The following is an 18446-nucleotide window of genomic DNA, read 5'->3' as shown; positions in this document are numbered from 1 at the left end:
GGCTCTGTGGGTGTGGCTTGGTGGGCGTGGCAGGGGAAGGATACTGCAAAATCTCCATTCCCACCCCACTCCAAGGGAAGGATAATGCAAAATCTCCATTCCCATCCCACTCTGGGGCCAGCCAGAAGGTGGCATTTGCCGGTCTCTGAACTACTCAAAAGTTCTGCTACCGGTTCTCCAAACTCCTCAAAATTTCTGCTACCGGTTCTCCAGAACCTGTCAGAACCTGCTGGATTTCACCCCTGGTGTGGGGGCTATTAAGAGTGAGTCTGCTTCCTGCCTAAAAAACATGTTTCTCCATTGCTCATCCAGGGAAATATAACATTCTGCCTTTTTAATATTTCCTAGAATATTTCATTCTTCTAGGAGAGGGATGGGAGCTAACTTCCTACAGATCTTTAAAATATATATATATATATCTGATCAAAAGTCCCCATTTCTTCCTTTTCTTCACATCATAAAAGTCGACACAGGGTTTTCTTGCAATGCAGTTCCAGGTTTAGATCTTGAAGCTGTTTTAGAAATCCCCGGTTTGGGGAAATTGCTCGACGCTGCAGAAGCATTTCGAGAGCGTCAGCCAGAGACAAGTTCTGGTAAATCATCAAGTAAGCTAGAACCAAAGCTGGGGATCTGCTTCTGCCTAGAATGCAATGAACCAAAATTTTTCCTGCACGGGGGGAAAAGGAAGAGAGAAGAAGACAACATAAAAAAAAGGTATTTTGGTTTTGCTTTGGAGGGTGCGGTGAGCCTAGAGGTGGAGCTCTCGCCTCACACTCAGGAGGCTGTGAGTTCAATCCTAGGTAGAGGCAGCTATTTCTCTCTCTGGGCACACTGAGAATATATCTGCCGAACAAAACTCCGCACTGGCGACAGGAAGGGCTTCCGGCCATTAAAACACTCTGCTAGCTCCATTCAGTTGCCCAAACTCCACCCCTCAAGGGATTATGGGGTCATTAAATGAAGATGATTTTGGTTTTGCTTTAAGATAGCCTTTCCTTGTTATAAAATATATACAATATATTTGTTGTGGCTCCGTTGCCTGAGCCTGGGCTATCGACAGATGCAGATTCTGAGAGTGAGGGAGAGGAGTTGGCAAGGCCTCCCTCACCAGGACCCTCCTCTCTGGCAATGCCTCCGGAGGACACCGAAGGCCAAAAGATAGGCTCCGAGCCAAGCACGTCCCCGCAGCCACAGGTGGACAGCGACAAAGAAGATAAGTGCTGACTGGACCCTCGGCAGAAACGCAGGGAGAAGCATGCGTAGCAGAGGGGAAGGCGTGCCAGAGATTAGCTGAGTCACTGGACCACACCCCACAGGGTATAAATGTGGGTGTGGTGGCCGGTTCAGTTTGTGACGAGCAAAAACTGGAAATAATCCATGATCTCTGCGTTACTGGACTTTGCCTGCTTTATCGGACTGCATTTGGATTAATCCTTGTATTGTTGAAACTCTGCCTGTTTTATCGGAATGCTTGCAATCTAATCTTTGTTTTGTGTGAGTAAAGTCTGAATTGGCAGCTAGCCACTGGGTTGCTGCCAGCTTTATCTTCAAAGAGTTTTGTCGTGTGGCTTATTAACTCTGGGCCGTCTGTGGGGGTGTATGTGTGGTACGGGGACACAACAATATTCCATGATATAAGAAAAGATGTTGAGACTCTAGAAAAAGTGCAAAGAAGAGCAACAAAAATGATTAGGGGACCGGAGGCTGAAACATATGAAGAACAGTTGCAGGAACCGGGTATGCCTACTCTAATGAGCAGTACAACTAGGGGTGACAAGATAGCAGTCTTCCAATATTTGAGGGGCTGCCCCAGAGAAGAAGTCAACCTATTCTCTAAAGCACCAGAAGGCAAGACAAAAAGCAAAGGATGGAAACTAATCAAGGAGAGAAGCAATTTAGAAATTAAGGAGAAATTTCCTGGCAGTGAAGACAATTAATCAGAGGTACGGCTTGCCTTCAGAAGTTGTGGGTGCTTCATCACTGGAGGTTTTTAAGAAAACACTGGACAGCCACTTGTCTGAAATTGTTCTGTCCCCGTACCACACATGCACCCCCACAGATGGCCCGGAATTAATAAGCCACACGACAAAACTCTTTGAAGATAAAGCTGGCAGCAACCCAGTGGCTAGTTGCCAATTCAGACTTTACTCACACAAAACAAAGATTAGACTGCAAGCATTCCGATAAAACAGGCAGAGTTTCAACAATACAAGGATTAATCCAAATGCAGTCCGATAAAGCAGGCAAAGTCCAGTAACGCAAAGATCATGGAGTATTTCCAGTTTTTGCTCGTCACAAACTGAACCGGCCACCACACCCACATTTATACCCTGTGGGGTGTGGTCCAGTGACTCAGCTAATCTCTGGCACGCCTTCCCCTCTGCTGCGCATGCTTCTCCCTGCGCTTCTGCCGAGGGTCCAGCCAGCACTTATCTTCTTCGTTGCTGTCCACCTGTGGCTGCGGGGATGTGCTTGGCTCTGAGCCTATCTTTTGGCCTTCGGGGTCCTCCGGAGGCATTGCCAGAGAGGAGGGTCCTGGAGAGGGAGGCCTTGCCAACTCCTCTCCCTCACTCTCAGAGTCTGCATCTGTCGATAGCCCAGGCTCAGGCAATGGAGCCACAACAGAAATGATATAAGGCAGGGGTGTCAAACTCAAGGCCTGGGGGCTGCATCTGGCCCATGAGGTGCTTAGATCTGGCCTGTGGGGCCACCCTGGAAACAGCAAAGGACTGGCCCATGGTGCCTCTGCCAGCGAAAATGGAGCTCCGGAGGGCTGCAGGAGGTTGTTGCAACCAAAAAGAGAGCTTGAGAGTCTATTTTTGCTGGCAGAGTGCTCGGGCCACCACAGGCGCCCCTGACATGAGTGACGTTGAGCTGGCCATGCCCACCCTGGCCATGCCCCCCTGAGGTCAAACACAAACCTGATGCGGCCCTCAATGAAATTAAGTTTGTCATCCCTGGTATAAGGTCTCCTGCTTGAGCAGGGAGTTGGATTGGAAGACCTTCAAGGTCCCCTCTGTTATTTTGTTATTCTGTTGTGTTAGACTTCATTAGATACCAACAATTCCATCTGACATGGCTAATAACACCATCTCTGAAACAATTTTTTTTAAAATACAGAATCTCAGTCCGCTAATTCTAAGAATTTTAGTGCTGAGATGGAACTTTATGTGGACAATAGGTTTCTGGAGTTACAGAGACAACATGGTCAGGGGTGAAATGCTACCGGTTCAGACCGGTTCAGTCAAACGGTAGTGATGGCGGCGGGTGGTTCGGAGAACTGGTAGCGACGATAGTGCTCCACCCACCCACCTGGTCGTCGTTACTTCCAGGAAGTAACCTGTTTTTTACCCTCTGTGCATACGCAGAAGGGTTTGCACATGCGCACATAACACCCATGGCACGGGCACTTCCGAACCGGTAGGGAAGATAAGTAGATTTCACCCCTGAATATGGTACAAATATTATTCCTTCAAGTTCTGGATGTGGCCTAAGATTTCTACATGAAATAATGACTTCAGTCTTGGCTGTTTCTGGAAAGCACTGTTTTCTCAAGCTTGCTATGCTGGTGGGGGAATTCTGGGAGTTCAAGTCCACACATCTTCAAGCTGCGAAGCTTGAGAAACATTGCTGTAAAGACTGAGACTCACCTTTTGGGGCTCTGAGTGCTTGGTGGATGAATTTTGAGGCTGGATGAAAATAGACACTTAGGTCAAAATCTACAGAGTCTTCTGCTGCTATGCTGTAGTAAGAGAATTCTGATCCATAGAAGGTCTGGTTTCCTTTGCTCCCCCAAGCACCGTGTGCTGCATTCAGTATGTGGGTGATGCCATGTCGACTCAGCTCCTCCTTGTTGTGCGCTGTGACCCTGCCCAGACACAGGTGTGCAAATTGGGAGGACAACGTGATAGAGGATTAGGGTGCGAATGCCAAGTCATCTCCCATTATTCAAGTTGCTTTTATATTTATAATTTTTATATTTTTCTTGGGATAGCCCAGTGAAACCTTCTCGTCACATGGGCACGTGCATGCCAGCACCCATAATGCAATGCGGGGGATCCTGCGCATGTGTGCAGGACCCCCCATGCTCCCCCGATCCCTGTGCATGCAGATGCAACCACCCTGTCCCCCGTTTTGGGCTTAGTAGGCCTCCCTGCAGCCTCCTGGGCCCGAAAATGGGCCAAGGGGGAGAGCGAGCCGGAGCCCCGCCATGCCCCATTTTGGGCTTAGTAGGCCTCCATACAGCCTCCTGGGCCCAAAAACGGGCTGCGGGGGGCACGCAGTACCCCACACGTGTTTCCTGCATGCACCCCGCCCTCCCCGTGCATCCTAAAAATCAGCTGGTGGGCAGGAGGCATGCACATATGCGTGGTGGAGCTGAACTGGGCAATGTTTCACGTGCCCGCCAAAAGGGCTCCGTGTGCCAGCTGTGGCCACTTTTGCTATAGGTTCCCCATCACGGGAATATCCAATAGTCACTTCACACATCAACAGGGGCCAAAAATCTTGCTTTTATACAGATCTATTTTTCCTTCTTTTGACAAACATTTGTTCTTTCCCAAAGGACCAGATATCATTGATAACCTCTGCCTTGTATTTTGCATGCCTTTAAATTTCTCCATCTGCTTCTCCATCTTCAGTAAACGTATTACTGTACAGGATTCATAAATTCACTCTTTTGCTCTATGTTTATTTATGCAATTTATACAGTATAAAAAAAGTGCAGTAGTTCATTCGATTTTCTCTGTCAAACATAGATATTTTGGTGTTTGGTAGGTTAAATATTCCTTGTTGCATCCCACAATCTACAATTTGCAAACGGGAACATTGCAAATGATTCTTAATCACTTTCTGAACCATTTGCAAAGATTTCATGCTGCTTAATTTCAATCTTGTATCCCTCGTTTGCATTTGGTGATCAACCTGCAAAACTGTATTTGCAGAAAACATTCCATAATTCACTTTATCACATGCTTTCTCTACATCCCCTCCCAAAAAAACCCATGTTCATGTATTTCTCAATGACCTAGCAAAAAGCCAAAATCAGATTTGCACCTCCCCTTGCCCAGAGTAAAGCCGAAATGCACTTGCCAACTTTAATCATAGTTATCTCAGGTGCCTTTTCAGTCAGAATTCCACCAAAAAACGTCCAAGGAATACTTTAAAAACTTCCCCATCCTGCATTTTGTATTCAGAGTTGTTATTGTTCCTTTTGTGTAGGGGCATAATATTGGTTTCTCTTTAATTTTAACTTTTTCTTCCTCTATTTGATTTTGTTGCTTTCTGTATACATTATATATTTCCTTCGCTCAAATTTTTTTAGGGATGGATTTTTTTTTCATTTATAGCCTTTTCCCTTTCACCATTTCACTAAGCACTCTTTCTCATATTTCCCATTAATGTAATTTTGGTGCTCAGTATTTCTTTTCACTTTTTACTCACTCTACTGCAAGTATCTTGCAATTGGGAATTTGTTTCCCAATTTAATTGGGAAATTAATCTACCTTTTAATACAGTAGTCCAGTGATGGCTAACCTTTTTGCCATCGCATGCCAGGAGCGGGGGGGGTGGGGTCACACACGTGCCCACACCTATAATTCTATGCGCCCTGCCCCTGCACATGTGACCCCTCCCCACTCCCCCCACTCCTGGCACCGATGGCACGGTAGGACCGTTTTTCTCTCTCCCCAGAATCCAGAGCCTTTCTAGAAATCTGGGGAGGGCAAAAACAGCCTTTCCCACCTCCCCAGAGGCCCTTTGGAGACTGAAAATGGCCTGTTTGCCAACTTCCGGAAGCAAATCTGGCTGGGGAATTCTGGGAGTTGAGGTCCTCCAGGCTTAAAGTTGCCGAGGTTAGAGACCTCTGCTCTAAATAACCCAATCACTTTTTTCTGCTTTCTCTCATCTCATTCCCATCCATTCTTTCATGTCCCATAGTGTTCTGTCCCCGTCCCACACGCACACACACCAACAGACGTCCAAGAGTTAAAAACCAAACCAGCTGACAAAATCCTCATCCTTATGATAACGGAACTTGGCAGCAACCTAGTGGCTGCCTGCCAAGAGTTTATTACTCACGAAGGGAAGAGATAACTTCTCTCCGCTTCTGGTACATCAAAGTAAAATGTTCAATAATTACAGAGTAACTTAAGTTCAAATATAATCCAGCAAAGCCTATAGCAAAAGTCCGGCAATGCAGAATGGCGTGGAAGCTTTCAGCTTTGTTCGTCACAAGGCTTGACTGGCCACCACGCTCCCTTTTATACTCTGTGGGGTGTGGTCCAGTGACTCAGCCTAATCTCTGGCATGCCTCCTCTTTTGTTGCGTGCGCTTATCTCTCCGACGCTGGCATGGATCCAGCCAAGACTCATCCCCGTCACTGTCCGACTGCGCCTGCGCGGGGATACCTGGCTCCTGGCCAATCTCTTCTCCGTCGGGAGACACCTGAGGCATTGCCAGAGAGGAGGGTCCTGGAGAGGGAGGCCCGGCCAACTCCTCTCCTTCCCTTTCGGAGCTTTCTTCCTCCGATAAAACGGGCTTGGGGGTCGGAGCCACAACACATAGCAGAATAATGTTTTCCCTGGATTGCATTCATTCAGAATATTTTTTTTTCACTCAAAACCCATCCCTGTTCCTTCTATTATCAGTGTTCCTTGGAGTGAAATGCAAGTGTCGCCAGTCATTAAATCTCTATTTTTGTATGTATCCACAACATTAGGGATGGCTCAATTCATATTTTCTGATAGTTATTTTGGTAATTAAGAGTAGAGCTTCTCTTTCCTGCATTCTTAAACACTTTGTGGAGATCTATTTCCTTTTTGAGTTTCACAAGCAAACAAGATACACATTCTTCTTTTTCATTCTTAATATTTTTTACAATTTAAGCTTTTTACACTTTGGGTTTCAATATTCCATACTTCCAGATGGACTGAGTTATTGAGTCCTATAATGGGAAGTAGGGAGAACCTTGAGGCACAGACGTAAAAGGTGCAACAAGACAATGTCAGATAAAAAGAAATCTGAGTCCAAAGCAGAAATTCAATTTGAGAACGCATCTCGGATAAGTATAACATACAGAACATGCAACAGAAGGTATAAATTCTATTGAGTCCCATGACATATTTTAGAGACAGTTGCAGCTGATGGAACATTATTGTCTCTGCTGATTTCTTGCCTGTCTATTAGCATTAGTAGTCTAAAGAGAAAGATTTTTTTAAATTTTATTTTAATTGAAAGCTAATTCCAACTTCCCAACCTTCTGAAAGAGAGCTAAACAATGGTGTACATTTATCCTTTAACAACAGGTTTTCTTCAGGCACTTAATATTTTTGCATTGCCAAAATAGTTTCCTCTGTAAATACTGTTTAGCCCAGTTAATCAATACTTCCCTTCAAGATAATACTTACATGTTACCTATATAAATTTTGGGCCACACTTCATCTAGTGCATGTGACTCCAACCTACAGTTATCTATACGACATTCCAGTTCTTTCACGGACAGTATGTTGGATCTGATGGTGTCCATTTGCAAAGGGTGACGGTTGACTTCAGAAGCAAATAAGCTGGCTAGCAAATGATTGTTGCACAGTTTGTTCATATTCTATCACAGCAGGACCTTGCTGTGTTGTGTGCCAGTTACTTTTTGACATCTGACAGTGGGAGGCAGGTGCACGTCTTAAAATGTCTCACTGATCTCTCTGCACTCTTTCTGTATTTCTTGTTTTCTTCTTCCTGAACAAGGCTCTTTTTTCCTCTTTTTATTAAGTCTCCCATTAGTCCGCATCAGTTCCCTGTGAACAAATATACAAAAATACAACATTCTGCAAACATTGCGAATTTTACCAGGCAAAAAGCGATTATCTGCAACCCAGCTAAAAGAATAATTTTGGTATGTATTGCACCAATTGACAGAACGCCTGCAAGAGATGCGTCGTCTTTTTAAAATGTGCATATTCCATTGCTTTATTTGTTCGGATTTTTTCTTAGTTGAAGGTCCAAATTTCTTAATTGTTTCAGGAAACCTCGATTAGGGAAGATCCACCGATGTTCTTTTACTGTCTGAATCGCTTTAACCAACGAGAAATTATGGTAGATCATAAGGTACGCCAGCACCAAAGAGGAGGACCTGCTTATCCCAAAGGCGCAGTGGACAAAGATTTTGCCTGGAAATAAAAGCAATAAATTAGATTAGATTAACAGAGTTGGAAGGGATCTTGTAGGTCATCTAGTCCAACCCCCAACCCAAGCAGATCCTACACCATTTCTGACAGATGGCAGTCCAATCTCTTCTTAAAAACCTCCAGTGATGAAGCACCCACAACTTCTGAAGGCAACTTCTGTTTCATGGGTTGATTGTTCTCACTGTCAGAAAATTTCTCCTTATTTCCAGGTTGAATCTCTCCTTGATCGATTTCCATCCATTAGTCCTTGTCTGGCCTTCAGGTGCTTTGGAAAATAGCTTGACCCCTTCCTCTCTGTGACAGCCCCTCAAATATTGCAACACTGCTATCATGTCTCCCCTGGTCCTTCTCTTCACTAGACTAGCCATGCCCAGTTCCTGTAACCGTTCTTCGTATGTTTTAGCCTCCAGTCCCCTAATCATCCTGGTTGCTCTTCTCTGCACTCGGTGTTGGGTTCCAGAAATTTCAGCTGATGAAAAATGCAGTGGTGCAAGCATTTATATGTGTTTCTAATAGAGCAGCCACAACGTTTCTAAGTCCAATTCAAGGTATTGGTATTCACCTTTAAAGCCTTACAATGCACAGGATCAGTTATTTGAGGGACTCCCCCCCCCTCTTCCCAATTTCATCTGCCCACCTCACCAGATCTAACAGAATGTATTTCTTATAGGTTTTATTGCCTACAGAGCTACATATTGGTGGTCCCCTAAGGGGGCCCTTTTCTTCTATGGCACCCATATTGTGGAGTTTTCCCCCATCCCTGAGATAATGTTGGCCTCATCACTCCTGAAGGTCCCTCAAGACCTGGTTATTAAGCCTGGGGAACCCCAGGAGACTGGTGAACTCATGAGGTGGCTCCCTTATTATTAACATCCCTCCATTATTATTTCTCTCCCTTCTCTGCTTTGATAATTTAACAGAATAACAGAGTTGGAAGGGACCTTGTAGGTCATCTAGTCCACCCAAGCAGGAGATCCTACACCAGGGGTGTCAAACTGGCGGCCTGTGGGCCGGTTGAGTCATGCACAGGCCATGCCCACCCCAGCTCCGTGAAGGGAAAAATCATCGCGATACGTGACGCGGCGAGTTTGATGCCCGTGCCCTATACCATTTCTGACAGATGGCAGTCCAGTCTCTTCTTGAAAACCTCCAGTGATGAAGCTGCCACAACTTCTGAAGGCAACTTCTGTTCCATGGGTTGATTTCAATTTAGTTTATTACAATTATAGACCAGAGACCGGAACAAATTAAAACACTCAGTATATATACAATTTAAAATGCTAGTATAAAATAATAAATAACAACTAAAATCTATGATAAAATCCAGCCTGTCAATTATACATGGTCTAACTGTACTAAAATTACAATCTATAAACTGTGGGGCCAGTAGTCAGTTTAATACTAAAAGGGAAAGGACTAAGCAGTGCAAAGGGTTTGTCACATTTGTTATATAACATAACTATGGTGGATTAGACACGTCTTTCCGATGAATCCCCGGTGCTGCTGTGCAGAATCTAGCCACCTGCGCTGTAGTTATGGACTGTTCGTCCTTAAGCAGCCACTGGAGATAAGCCGTGTCGGAATGGCCAGGATGCCTAGCAATTATTGGCAGAATATGTTTTTTCCGAATCTCTGTGTAAAAGGAACATCGAAGGAATATGTGACCCACAGACTTCACCCAGAGGTGGGTTTCAGCAGGTTCTGACCAGTTCTGGAAAACTGGTAGCGGAAATTTTGAGTAGTTCGGAGAACTGGTAGTAAAAATTCTGACTGGCCCCGCCCCCATCTATTCTCTGCCTCCCAAATTGGGAGGAAATGGAGATTTTGCAGTATCCTTCCCCTGGAGTGGGGTGGGAATGGAGATTTTACAGTATTCTTCCCCGGCCACGCCCACCAAGCCACACCCACCAAGCAATGCCACGCCCACCAAGTCATGCCCACAGAACCGGTAGTAAAAAAATTTGAAACCCACCACTGTCTCCACCTCTCCTCAGCCACAGGAACAAAGTCTTTCAGTCAGTGGTATCTTTTTATACTTGCCATACAGGGCGGCCGATGGAAGCGCATGGCACCATTGGTAGATTGTTCTCACTGTCAGAAAAGTTCTCCTTATTTCTAATTCTATTTAATAATGATCATACAATAGTTTTAATTAAGGATTGCCTTATGTATTGACCCTTCTTACAGAAATGTTGTACATTGCCCAGAGTCACTTTCCATGAGATTAGCAGCCACATACATTTGATTAATAAATAAAATTTAAAAAAAAAATCTTTACATATGGTGTTTTTTGAAAAAGCACACAAAAGGAAAGGAAAGGCTTTTGGCCAAAATTTGGTCTTCTTGAGGGCATGTCATGGATGCCATCGCAAAATGGCTGCCACAGACGACCTGCTAATTCACACAATCACCCATTCACTGGACTGGATGCAATTGCTTCCCACCAGCCCTTCAGGATTGCGTCACCTGGGCCTATCCAAGATGACTGCAATTTGCTTTGAGTTCTGCAAAAGTGGTATGATTCACCTCACTGAGGGAAGATCCAGCTGTTCTCACAGGCCCACTGTGATCTTGAGGATCCAGGATGATGAGGCCATCAGAAAGCCATGAACCCAGGCAACATGGCCACTTGGCTTGAAAACATTATCGAGGAGAAAATCGTAGATGACCAGGCTGAGCCCGAGGGAGGGGTCAAACGTGTCATAAGTCACGAGTCCCTGTGTGCCCACAAGAGATCTTTGTCCAGCCCATCGTGAATGCCTCTCTTATCTCCCATGCATTTCCCTTAAGGACCAGTTGGCCAGATTTTTGTAGAGAGTTTAAGCTTGCAATCAGTCTTCATATTCATTTGAACTGCCTGAATCTTCTAATTTCCCCTGCGCTTAACAAAAACAGGTTGCGGGGAAGCTTAATAACAGCTGCCATGATTTCCATACCTCCGGGTGTAGTCAAAGCCTTGTGTATAAACTCTGCAGAAGAGTAAAAGTATAGGCTTATGTCAAAACCGGGAAGATCGTGAGCTGGTACACCACGGTATTCAATCGTTGTGCCATAAAAATCATGCGACTCTTGGCAATATAGAGTGCCGTGAGCTGCATTTAAAATGTGGCTAATCCCCATTTTCCATAAGTCAAATCTGCTATGTGCTGTTACGCTGGAGAAAAAACACAGAGATAGATATTGTCAGGAAAAAGTACAGGTGGTCTTCCACTTACGACAGTTCATTTAGTGACCGTTCAAAGTTACCACAGCACTGGAAAAAGTGACTTATGACCATTTTCCAGAGTTACGACCTTTGCAGCCTCCCCATGGTCACGTGATCAAAATTCAGATGCTTGGCAACTGTTTCATACTTACGACCATTGCTGTATCGCAAGGTCATGGGATTTTCTTTTGCTGCCTTCTGAAAGCAAAGTCAATGGGGAAGCCAGGTTCACTTAACAACCGGGTTACTAACTTATCAACTGCAGTGATTCACTTAACAACTGAGGCAGGAAAGATCATAAAATGGGACAAGACTCATTTAACAAGTGTCCCACTTAGCAACAGAAATTTTGGGACTCAATTGTGGTTGTTATTTATTTAGGTCTTGGACCACATGTATTTATGTCTTTCTCTCCCTCTAAAATTTAAATCACCTTTCATAAGGGAAATGTTTCACAGGGAGTAAAAGCCAATTTCATACCATCGAAAGGTGTTGACAAATTTTGGTCAGAAATCAAGATGGCAGGGTGAGGGTGCAATTGAGGCTTTGCTTGACTCAAAGCAGACTTATCGTGTATACTGGAAGAAGTTAGTGTCTTTTGGCAATTGCTAATCTAATTTATCTGCTCAAAACATGATTTCATAAAACATTAGGCTCCAGTAACACCCGCAGTCATGGCTTTTCAGGCGGGGATATAACTATGCTTAGCTACTACAGCAGTTAATCACATGTCTGCATTAAGTAATCCTTGGACACAATCTGTATGGTTGCCATAATTATGTAGGACAGGGGCTGAAATGCTCTCCTACAAATATACTTACTGATCTCCTAAGAAAAGATTAGGCCAGACTTCGTCAGTGTGGTGGCAGGAAGGGCTCCCAGTATTCAGGAGCTGCTCTAAATCTTGAATACTGGGGCTGTCTTCAGTCGGGGGTGCAAGATCTTCAGGGCCCAGTGAAACGCACTGGTCAGCCATGGTCATTTAAAGTAGCAGCTTGACAATCTGACACCCGAGAATGCAACCCAGGCTCGTTTGTTTACTCTGCTCCAAAGCAGATCACTTGTTATTTTGATAGTGGAACAATGCCAGGAGCTGGACATCAACAAAGCATGTGCCTAGTTGAACCGAAGGTCTGCAGTCGAATAGCATGCTCCCTAAAACTGCCGTTCAATGACAGCTGTGGCAGAAGCATAACAGCTGGAAGAATAATTGTAGAGTCACATCCTTTCCGGCAGGAAAAACAAGTCCGTGACCTGCATTTTCTTCCCATTCAGCCACCTCCACTGATCCGTTACAATGCCCCTCCGGCTTTGATCTTCCAAGGAAAAACTGGACAGCGCTCAACCAGATCAGCAGCTGCCAAAAAAGCCAACACAGTTCTAGGCTGCATAAACAGAGGGAAAGAATCAAGATCACGTGAAGTGTTAATACCACTTTATGATGCCTTGGTAAGGTCACACTTGGAATACTGCATTCAGTTTTGGCCGCCATGATATAAAAAAGATGTTGAGACTCTAGAAAAGAGTGCAGAGAAGAGCAACAAAGATAATTAGGGGACCGGAGGCTAAAACATATGAAGAACGGTTGCAGGAACTAGTTATGTCTAGTTTGATGAAAAGAAGGACTAGGGAAGACATGATAGCAGTGTTCCAATATCGCAGGGGCTGCCACAAAGAAGAAAGAGTCAAGCTATTCTCCAAAGCACCTGAGGGCAGGACAAGAAGCAATGGGTGGAAACTAATCAAGGAGAGAAGCAATTTAGAACTAAGGAGAAATTTCCTGACAGTTAGAATAATTAATCCGTGGAACAACTTGCCTCCAGAAGTTGTAAATGCTTCCAACATTGGAAGTTTTTAAGAAGATGTTGGATAACCATTTGTCTGAAGTGGTGTAAGGTTTTCTGCCTAAGCAGGGGGTTGGACTAGAAGATCTCCAAGATCCCTTCCAACTTTGTTATTCTAAAAAAAGATATGAAGCAACCATGGCAGGTGCCAATATTGGAAATACAACTGGGGGCTAGTTGGTAATACTGTGACTGTGCGAACGTCCCACAAACTTTACATCATATTGCAACAGAATGCCCCCTCAGGAGGTTCCCTGGATCCCTGCAAGAACTACATATCTTGAGGGCAGTGCTGTCCAATGGCTAAATTATCTAGATATCCGGCCATAGGCTTAGCCATTTTAGTAACTGCTCATACATAATTTAATTGTATTCATCATTCATATTGTGCATTTTAAAACTAATTCACTGTTCTGGTGTTTTATATATTTTTACACATTTTATATGCTGGTTTTTTTTTGTGTGAACTTTATGCATTATTGCTGTATTTTGTTACCCCATATGAAATGAATAAATAAAAGCCTTCAGCAACCTGGTGCCCTCCAGAAGAGTTGCGACATTTGCAGTCTTGGAACATTCTGAGATTGGAAAAAGCTACTTTATTTGATTAAGACCGCTATGGAATGGCTACAATCTGGAACCAAAGGAGTCCCCATTGTGTAATAAGTATATTAATGTTATCTTTACAAACAGTAAGTTTGATTCCAGAGCAGCGTTTCTCAATCTCAGCAATTTTTAAGATATGTGGGATAAAGATGAATCAGGAAACGGGTCTTATTTTGAGTTTGAGGCTATAAACTCTCCATGCTGAACAATCTGTTGAAATGGTTTGAGTTTTGCTGACTTTGGCAGAATAAAACTTGAAACGATTCAGGTGTTTCAGATTTCCTCAAAACTCAGAAAAGGTTTTAAATGCCATCATTTCTACCCTTTGCTTCCCCATCTTTTCCTTCTACCTTCAAGTTCAGCCCAGAGCTTCCATAACTATGTGCGTGCCAAATGGTTTTACATATTGGTGGTACCGTTGGTGCTTCTGGTCCTATCATTGAAATGAGCCATGAATTCAGATTTAGGAGAAGGCAGCCAATCAGGTTTGGAGTACTATTTCGAGAGCAAAAGATTTATGGAAAATCATGTAAAACACACGCAAGAGCCACATGTATTCAATTCTTAAGAAAAACAATTACTGCAAATTCTATCAGCAAAAAGTTAGTGCCATTCGTGGATGGAAATGCTTTATAATGCAATGGGAGGCTTTATTACCTATTTAAAGCACCAAGCAGAATATGGGTAGAGTAGCAATTGCCTATTAGATCAACATTGTAAAAAGATATCGTTTAAATTTCTTTGCTCAAACAAATTGAGACATCTGGCTGTTTATTTTATTTATTAGAATTTATTTGCCACCCATCTCGTTTCAACACAATTCCGGGAGGCTTACAGCATATTAACCAAGTCCAGAAATTTTAACTTCTTTTCCAGAAACTTATCCAAAAGCACACTGCCATGTTCCTTAATGTAAATACACTTTTGGTCTGGGTGTAACACACTAGCACTTATGCCTCCATAGCAACATATTCATATTCCCCGGGTATGGCTCCAAGTTATGATCTGGTACAGAAATATTACGGAGACCACCTTTGTGGAAATTGTCAATATTGTTAAAAGTTCAATAGATGTTTTTATATTTACAGAAATTGTCAATATTGTTAAAAGTTCAAAAGTTTATATTTACAGAAACTGTCAATATTGTTAAAAAGTTCGATAGATGTTTTTATATTTACAGAAACTGTCAATATTGTTAAAAAGTTTGATAGATGTTTTTATATTTACAGAAACTGTCAATATTGCTAAAAAGTTTGATAGATGTTTTTATATTTACAGAAATTGTCAATATTGCTAAAAAGTTCGATAGATGCTTTCATATTTACAGAAACTGTCAATATTGTTAAAAGTTTGTTAGATGTTTTTATATTTACAGAAACTGTCAATATTGCTAAAAAGTTCGATAGATGTTTTTATATTTACAGAAATTGTCAATATTGCTAAAAAGTTCAATAGATGCTTTCATATTTACAGAAACTGTCAATATTGTTAAAAGTTTGTTAGATGTTTTTATATGTACAGTATATTTATATGTATAACTCCTTTCTCAGGCAAGAGACCATTTCAAACAAGTGGCTGAAATTCACAACTTTCTGGAGGCAAGGTGACTTGTTCCACTGGTTGTCCACACTGTTAGGAAATTTCTCCTAAATTCCAGGTTGCTTCTCTTCATTCTGCTAAAAAAAAAAAAAAAAAAAAAAAAAAAACCCCATTCCCAGCCATCCCTGCTTTTTTTTAGTTTAAAAATTAAAATACCGATTAAACGGCCAGAGGAAACCGATCCATCTGGGCCAGAGCAAATATACCCTCATTATTTCGGGCAGCTGGCACGATGCCATATATTATGTTGGGCAAGGAGGGGGAAAGTGGGGGGGGGGACCCACTAGGCTAGGGGTCTCCAACCTTGGCAACTTTTTTTTTTGAACAATTTTTTTTTATATTTAAACAAACATACATAAAACCATCTTCAATTGCAAACAGTGTGTTGGTTGGTTACAAGTCTTTTGTGCATCATTCATCAATTCATAGCTTACAATTTACCTAAATTCTCATATCATCGACCTAATAAATATCTATATATTATTATTCTCATTAATCATTTATTTTACTATGGCTATTTCTTCCCTCATGATTATTTAAGATATTCTAAGATTTGAGTTAATTTTTATTATAACATTCATTTCATCCGCCTGAATCTATCCAGTAATAATACCTCTTTCTGTTATATTTCACATAGTTCCACAATTCTTGCGTTATGAAGATCTCTTACCATATTTCAATTCCATATTTTTTTTATCTAACCATTGATAAAACAGGTCCCATATCTTTATAGTATTGTTTGTCTTCTTGTTCTCTAATTTCAAATGTCAATTTGCTCATATCAACACATTCCATTATTTTCTTAATAACTTCATCCTGCGTTGGTATTTTCTCGTTTTTCCAATTTTTTGCAAACACAATCCTTGCCACTGTTAATGCTTGTATTAACAGCAAGCTTGGCCACTTGAAGCCTGGAGGACTTCAACTCCCAGAATTCCCCAGCCAGCAAAGCTGGCTGGGGAATTCTGGGAGTTGAAGTCCTCCAGGCTTCAAGTGGCCAAGGTTGGAGACCCCTGCACTAGGCGGCGGCGCCCCAACAAGACACCCCTTTGCCGCCACCCCCACCCCGTCGGAGCTGCAGGCGGCCAAGAGGGGGGGCGTCTCCGGAGGCAGCCGCCGCTCGACCGGGGGTCCCTCTTGGGCCGAAGGGCCCGTTTGGCTCCGCGATGGGGGGGGGATAGAACGGAGGAGGCGCGCAAGGCAGCGCTGCGGGGGGGAACACCCCCCCCTCAGTCCCGACCGCCTCGCGGCCTGCTCCGCGCTCGAAGCCTCGCGTCGCTTAGCAACCGCGGCCTCGCCAGCCGGGTGGAGTGGAGGGGGGGTGTTGTGAGACACAAACACCCCGCCCCTTCCGCTCCGCCGACCCCCGCCCCTTCCGCCACGCTAAGGGGCGGGGAGGATTGCCTAGACTCGTCCTCCCCCCCCCCCCCCCCCCACACCTCACCCCGCCCTCCCGGCCGGCTGAAGAAACCCGCCGCTTGTCACCGCCGGACCGTCTGCGTGGGATGGGGCGGGCTCGCCGCAACGGGAGAGCAGGCCCCTCGGCGCGGGCTCCGTCCGCCCAGGCGTAAGCGGGGTGAGCTGGCCGGGGGAGCCTCCTTGGTCAGGGGAAGTCTACCTGAGGGTGGCGGTCGGGGGGGGGGCGTCCTGCCCGGGATGGGCGCCGCTAAACGGGTTTAAGGGCTGTGAGGGAGAGGCTTGGGATGGGGGGGAGGGGAGGGGTTCGTCATCTTCCCGCCCCCTCCACCCCCCGGTGACTTTTGAGGGGCACCTTCTTCCCCCCTCACCCCAAAAAAAGAGCAGAGGGGACCCCGGTTCCTTTTTCACAGAGGGAGAGGAAGGGGGCGGGGAGGTCTGGCTGGCCTTGGGTGTGCAGTCTAGATGCCCTCCAGGTGGCCCAGAGGCTCCCTAAGCCAAGCGGAGGAACATCTGGAGACCTCTGGGTGCCCCGCTGGCAGAAGCAGAACAGGGCGTAGGGTGCGGTGCAATATGGGCCAGGGAGTCTCTTTTTTCAACCTTTATACACATCCATTGGGATCAGGGGAACCTATTCCTTGCACCTACCCCGGTGGGCGTCCTCCCATTCCCCCCCACCCCACCCCTCTCCTCTCCTTAGCTGAGTGTAATCTCCCCCCTTCTCTTTGGACCCCAATTTCGTCCCATGCCACCTTAGAGCAGTGGGTCTCAACCTTCCTAATGCCGCGACCCTTTAATACAGTTCCTCATGTTGTGGTGACCCCCAACCATAAAATTATTCCTAAAACCATTGAAAATATGTGTTTTTGGATGGTCTTAGGCGACCCCTCCAAATGGGTCCCGACCCACAGGTTGAGAACCACTGCCTTAGAGGAAATCATCCTTTCATCTTGACTTTGTTATCTCTCTTTTTTTTTTTCCCCACCCTTAAGGTTCCTACACTTTTGCCCTTTTTGGAATTTGCCTTTTTGGAATTGCTGTAAGCTGCCCTTTTTATCAATGGCGAGGCAAAGGTATCTAACGTTGAGTAACTCACAGATGTTCACTGACTCCTGGTGAGATCAGCTTCTTGATCCGTGAAAAATTGTACAGCTAGGGATCCAAAGTGATCCGGATGTTGTGGAAGTATTGGACAATTCACACGTTTAAGGTGGTGGGGGGAATGAAGCTTATGATAGAGTGTTCCTGTACATAGGGGAGATCAGTGCAAACTGTGTTCCTGTACATAGGGGAGAGCGGCACAAAATTAACCCGACACCCACCTATACTTTTTGGTGATAGGCATATTTTTCCACATATGCTTTATAAACGCGAAAAAAGGGAATCGGATTGAACTTGTTGGGCCTTTTGAGTAAGCAACAGGTTGCAAACTTGATAACCTTAAAAGAACATTTGTTGCTTTCCACTCATTTTACCTGCTCTTAAGTGAAAAGCTGCTGTAACTTGGCCGTGTGTTTCTCCAACTCCAAATCAGAATCTGAAAGTTATGTGGGTTTGTTTGTTTTTTTAATTATTATTTTGACGGCTAAAATGTGC

General features: G+C 44.3%; 3 protein-coding genes across 4 annotated transcripts in view; 1 reads left to right on the top strand and 2 right to left on the bottom strand.

Annotated features, from left to right (window-relative positions):
* Positions 1–417: 417 nt before the first annotated feature.
* On the bottom strand, positions 418–7940 carry LOC148113192 (dual specificity protein phosphatase 13A-like). The gene is made up of 3 exons (XM_087871904.1): positions 7407–7940; positions 3651–3868; positions 418–667 (listed from the first exon to the last, which is right to left on the bottom strand). Exons 1-3 carry the CDS (start codon positions 7595–7597, stop codon positions 456–458), a joined length of 621 nt encoding a protein of 206 aa, XP_087728030.1. The 5' UTR covers positions 7598–7940; the 3' UTR covers positions 418–455.
* Positions 7941–7949: 9 nt separating this feature from the next.
* DUSP13A (dual specificity phosphatase 13A) lies at positions 7950–16333 on the bottom strand. The gene is made up of 4 exons (XM_034435420.3): positions 16105–16333; positions 12207–15511; positions 11117–11334; positions 7950–8162 (listed from the first exon to the last, which is right to left on the bottom strand). Exons 2-4 carry the CDS (start codon positions 12365–12367, stop codon positions 7963–7965), a joined length of 579 nt encoding a protein of 192 aa, XP_034291311.2. The 5' UTR covers positions 12368–15511; positions 16105–16333; the 3' UTR covers positions 7950–7962.
* Positions 16334–16418: 85 nt separating this feature from the next.
* Positions 16419–18446, top strand: part of SAMD8 (sterile alpha motif domain containing 8) — a 41718-nt gene continuing 39690 nt past the window's right edge. The window contains exon 1 of one of the 2 annotated variants that reach the window (XM_034435411.3): positions 16419–17010. The gene's annotated coding sequence lies outside the window, so the exon portion shown is untranslated. The remainder of the gene's footprint in view (positions 17011–18446) is intronic. The other variant, XM_034435412.3, reaches the window with a different exon arrangement.

The sequence above is a fragment of the Pantherophis guttatus genome, chromosome 6 (assembly GCF_059756535.1).
Source record: "Pantherophis guttatus breed Tessera chromosome 6, ASM5975653v1, whole genome shotgun sequence".
In the NCBI taxonomy this organism is placed as follows: Eukaryota; Metazoa; Chordata; class Lepidosauria; order Squamata; family Colubridae; genus Pantherophis; species Pantherophis guttatus.
The sequence above is the reverse complement of the archived record's forward strand: the minus strand, read 5'-3'. Positions and strand labels throughout refer to the sequence as shown.

Coding starts and splice junctions, on each gene's coding strand:
- DUSP13A (XM_034435420.3), bottom strand. CDS start 12,367: ATGACCATGGCTGACCAGTGCGTTTCACTGGGCCCTGAAGATCTTGCA. Junction 11,335..12,206: donor AATCTTTTCTTAGGAGATCA/GTAAGTATATTT, acceptor TTTTTTCTCCAG/CGTAACAGCACATAGCAGAT. Junction 8,163..11,116: donor GGCTTTGACTACACCCGGAG/GTATGGAAATCA, acceptor TTTTATTTCCAG/GCAAAATCTTTGTCCACTGC.
- LOC148113192 (XM_087871904.1), bottom strand. CDS start 7,597: ATGAACAAACTGTGCAACAATCATTTGCTAGCCAGCTTATTTGCTTCT. Junction 3,869..7,406: donor AAAATTTATATAGGTAACAT/GTAAGTATTATC, acceptor GTGTCTGGGCAG/GGTCACAGCGCACAACAAGG. Junction 668..3,650: donor AGCACTCAGAGCCCCAAAAG/GTGAGTCTCAGT, acceptor CCCCCCGTGCAG/GAAAAATTTTGGTTCATTGC.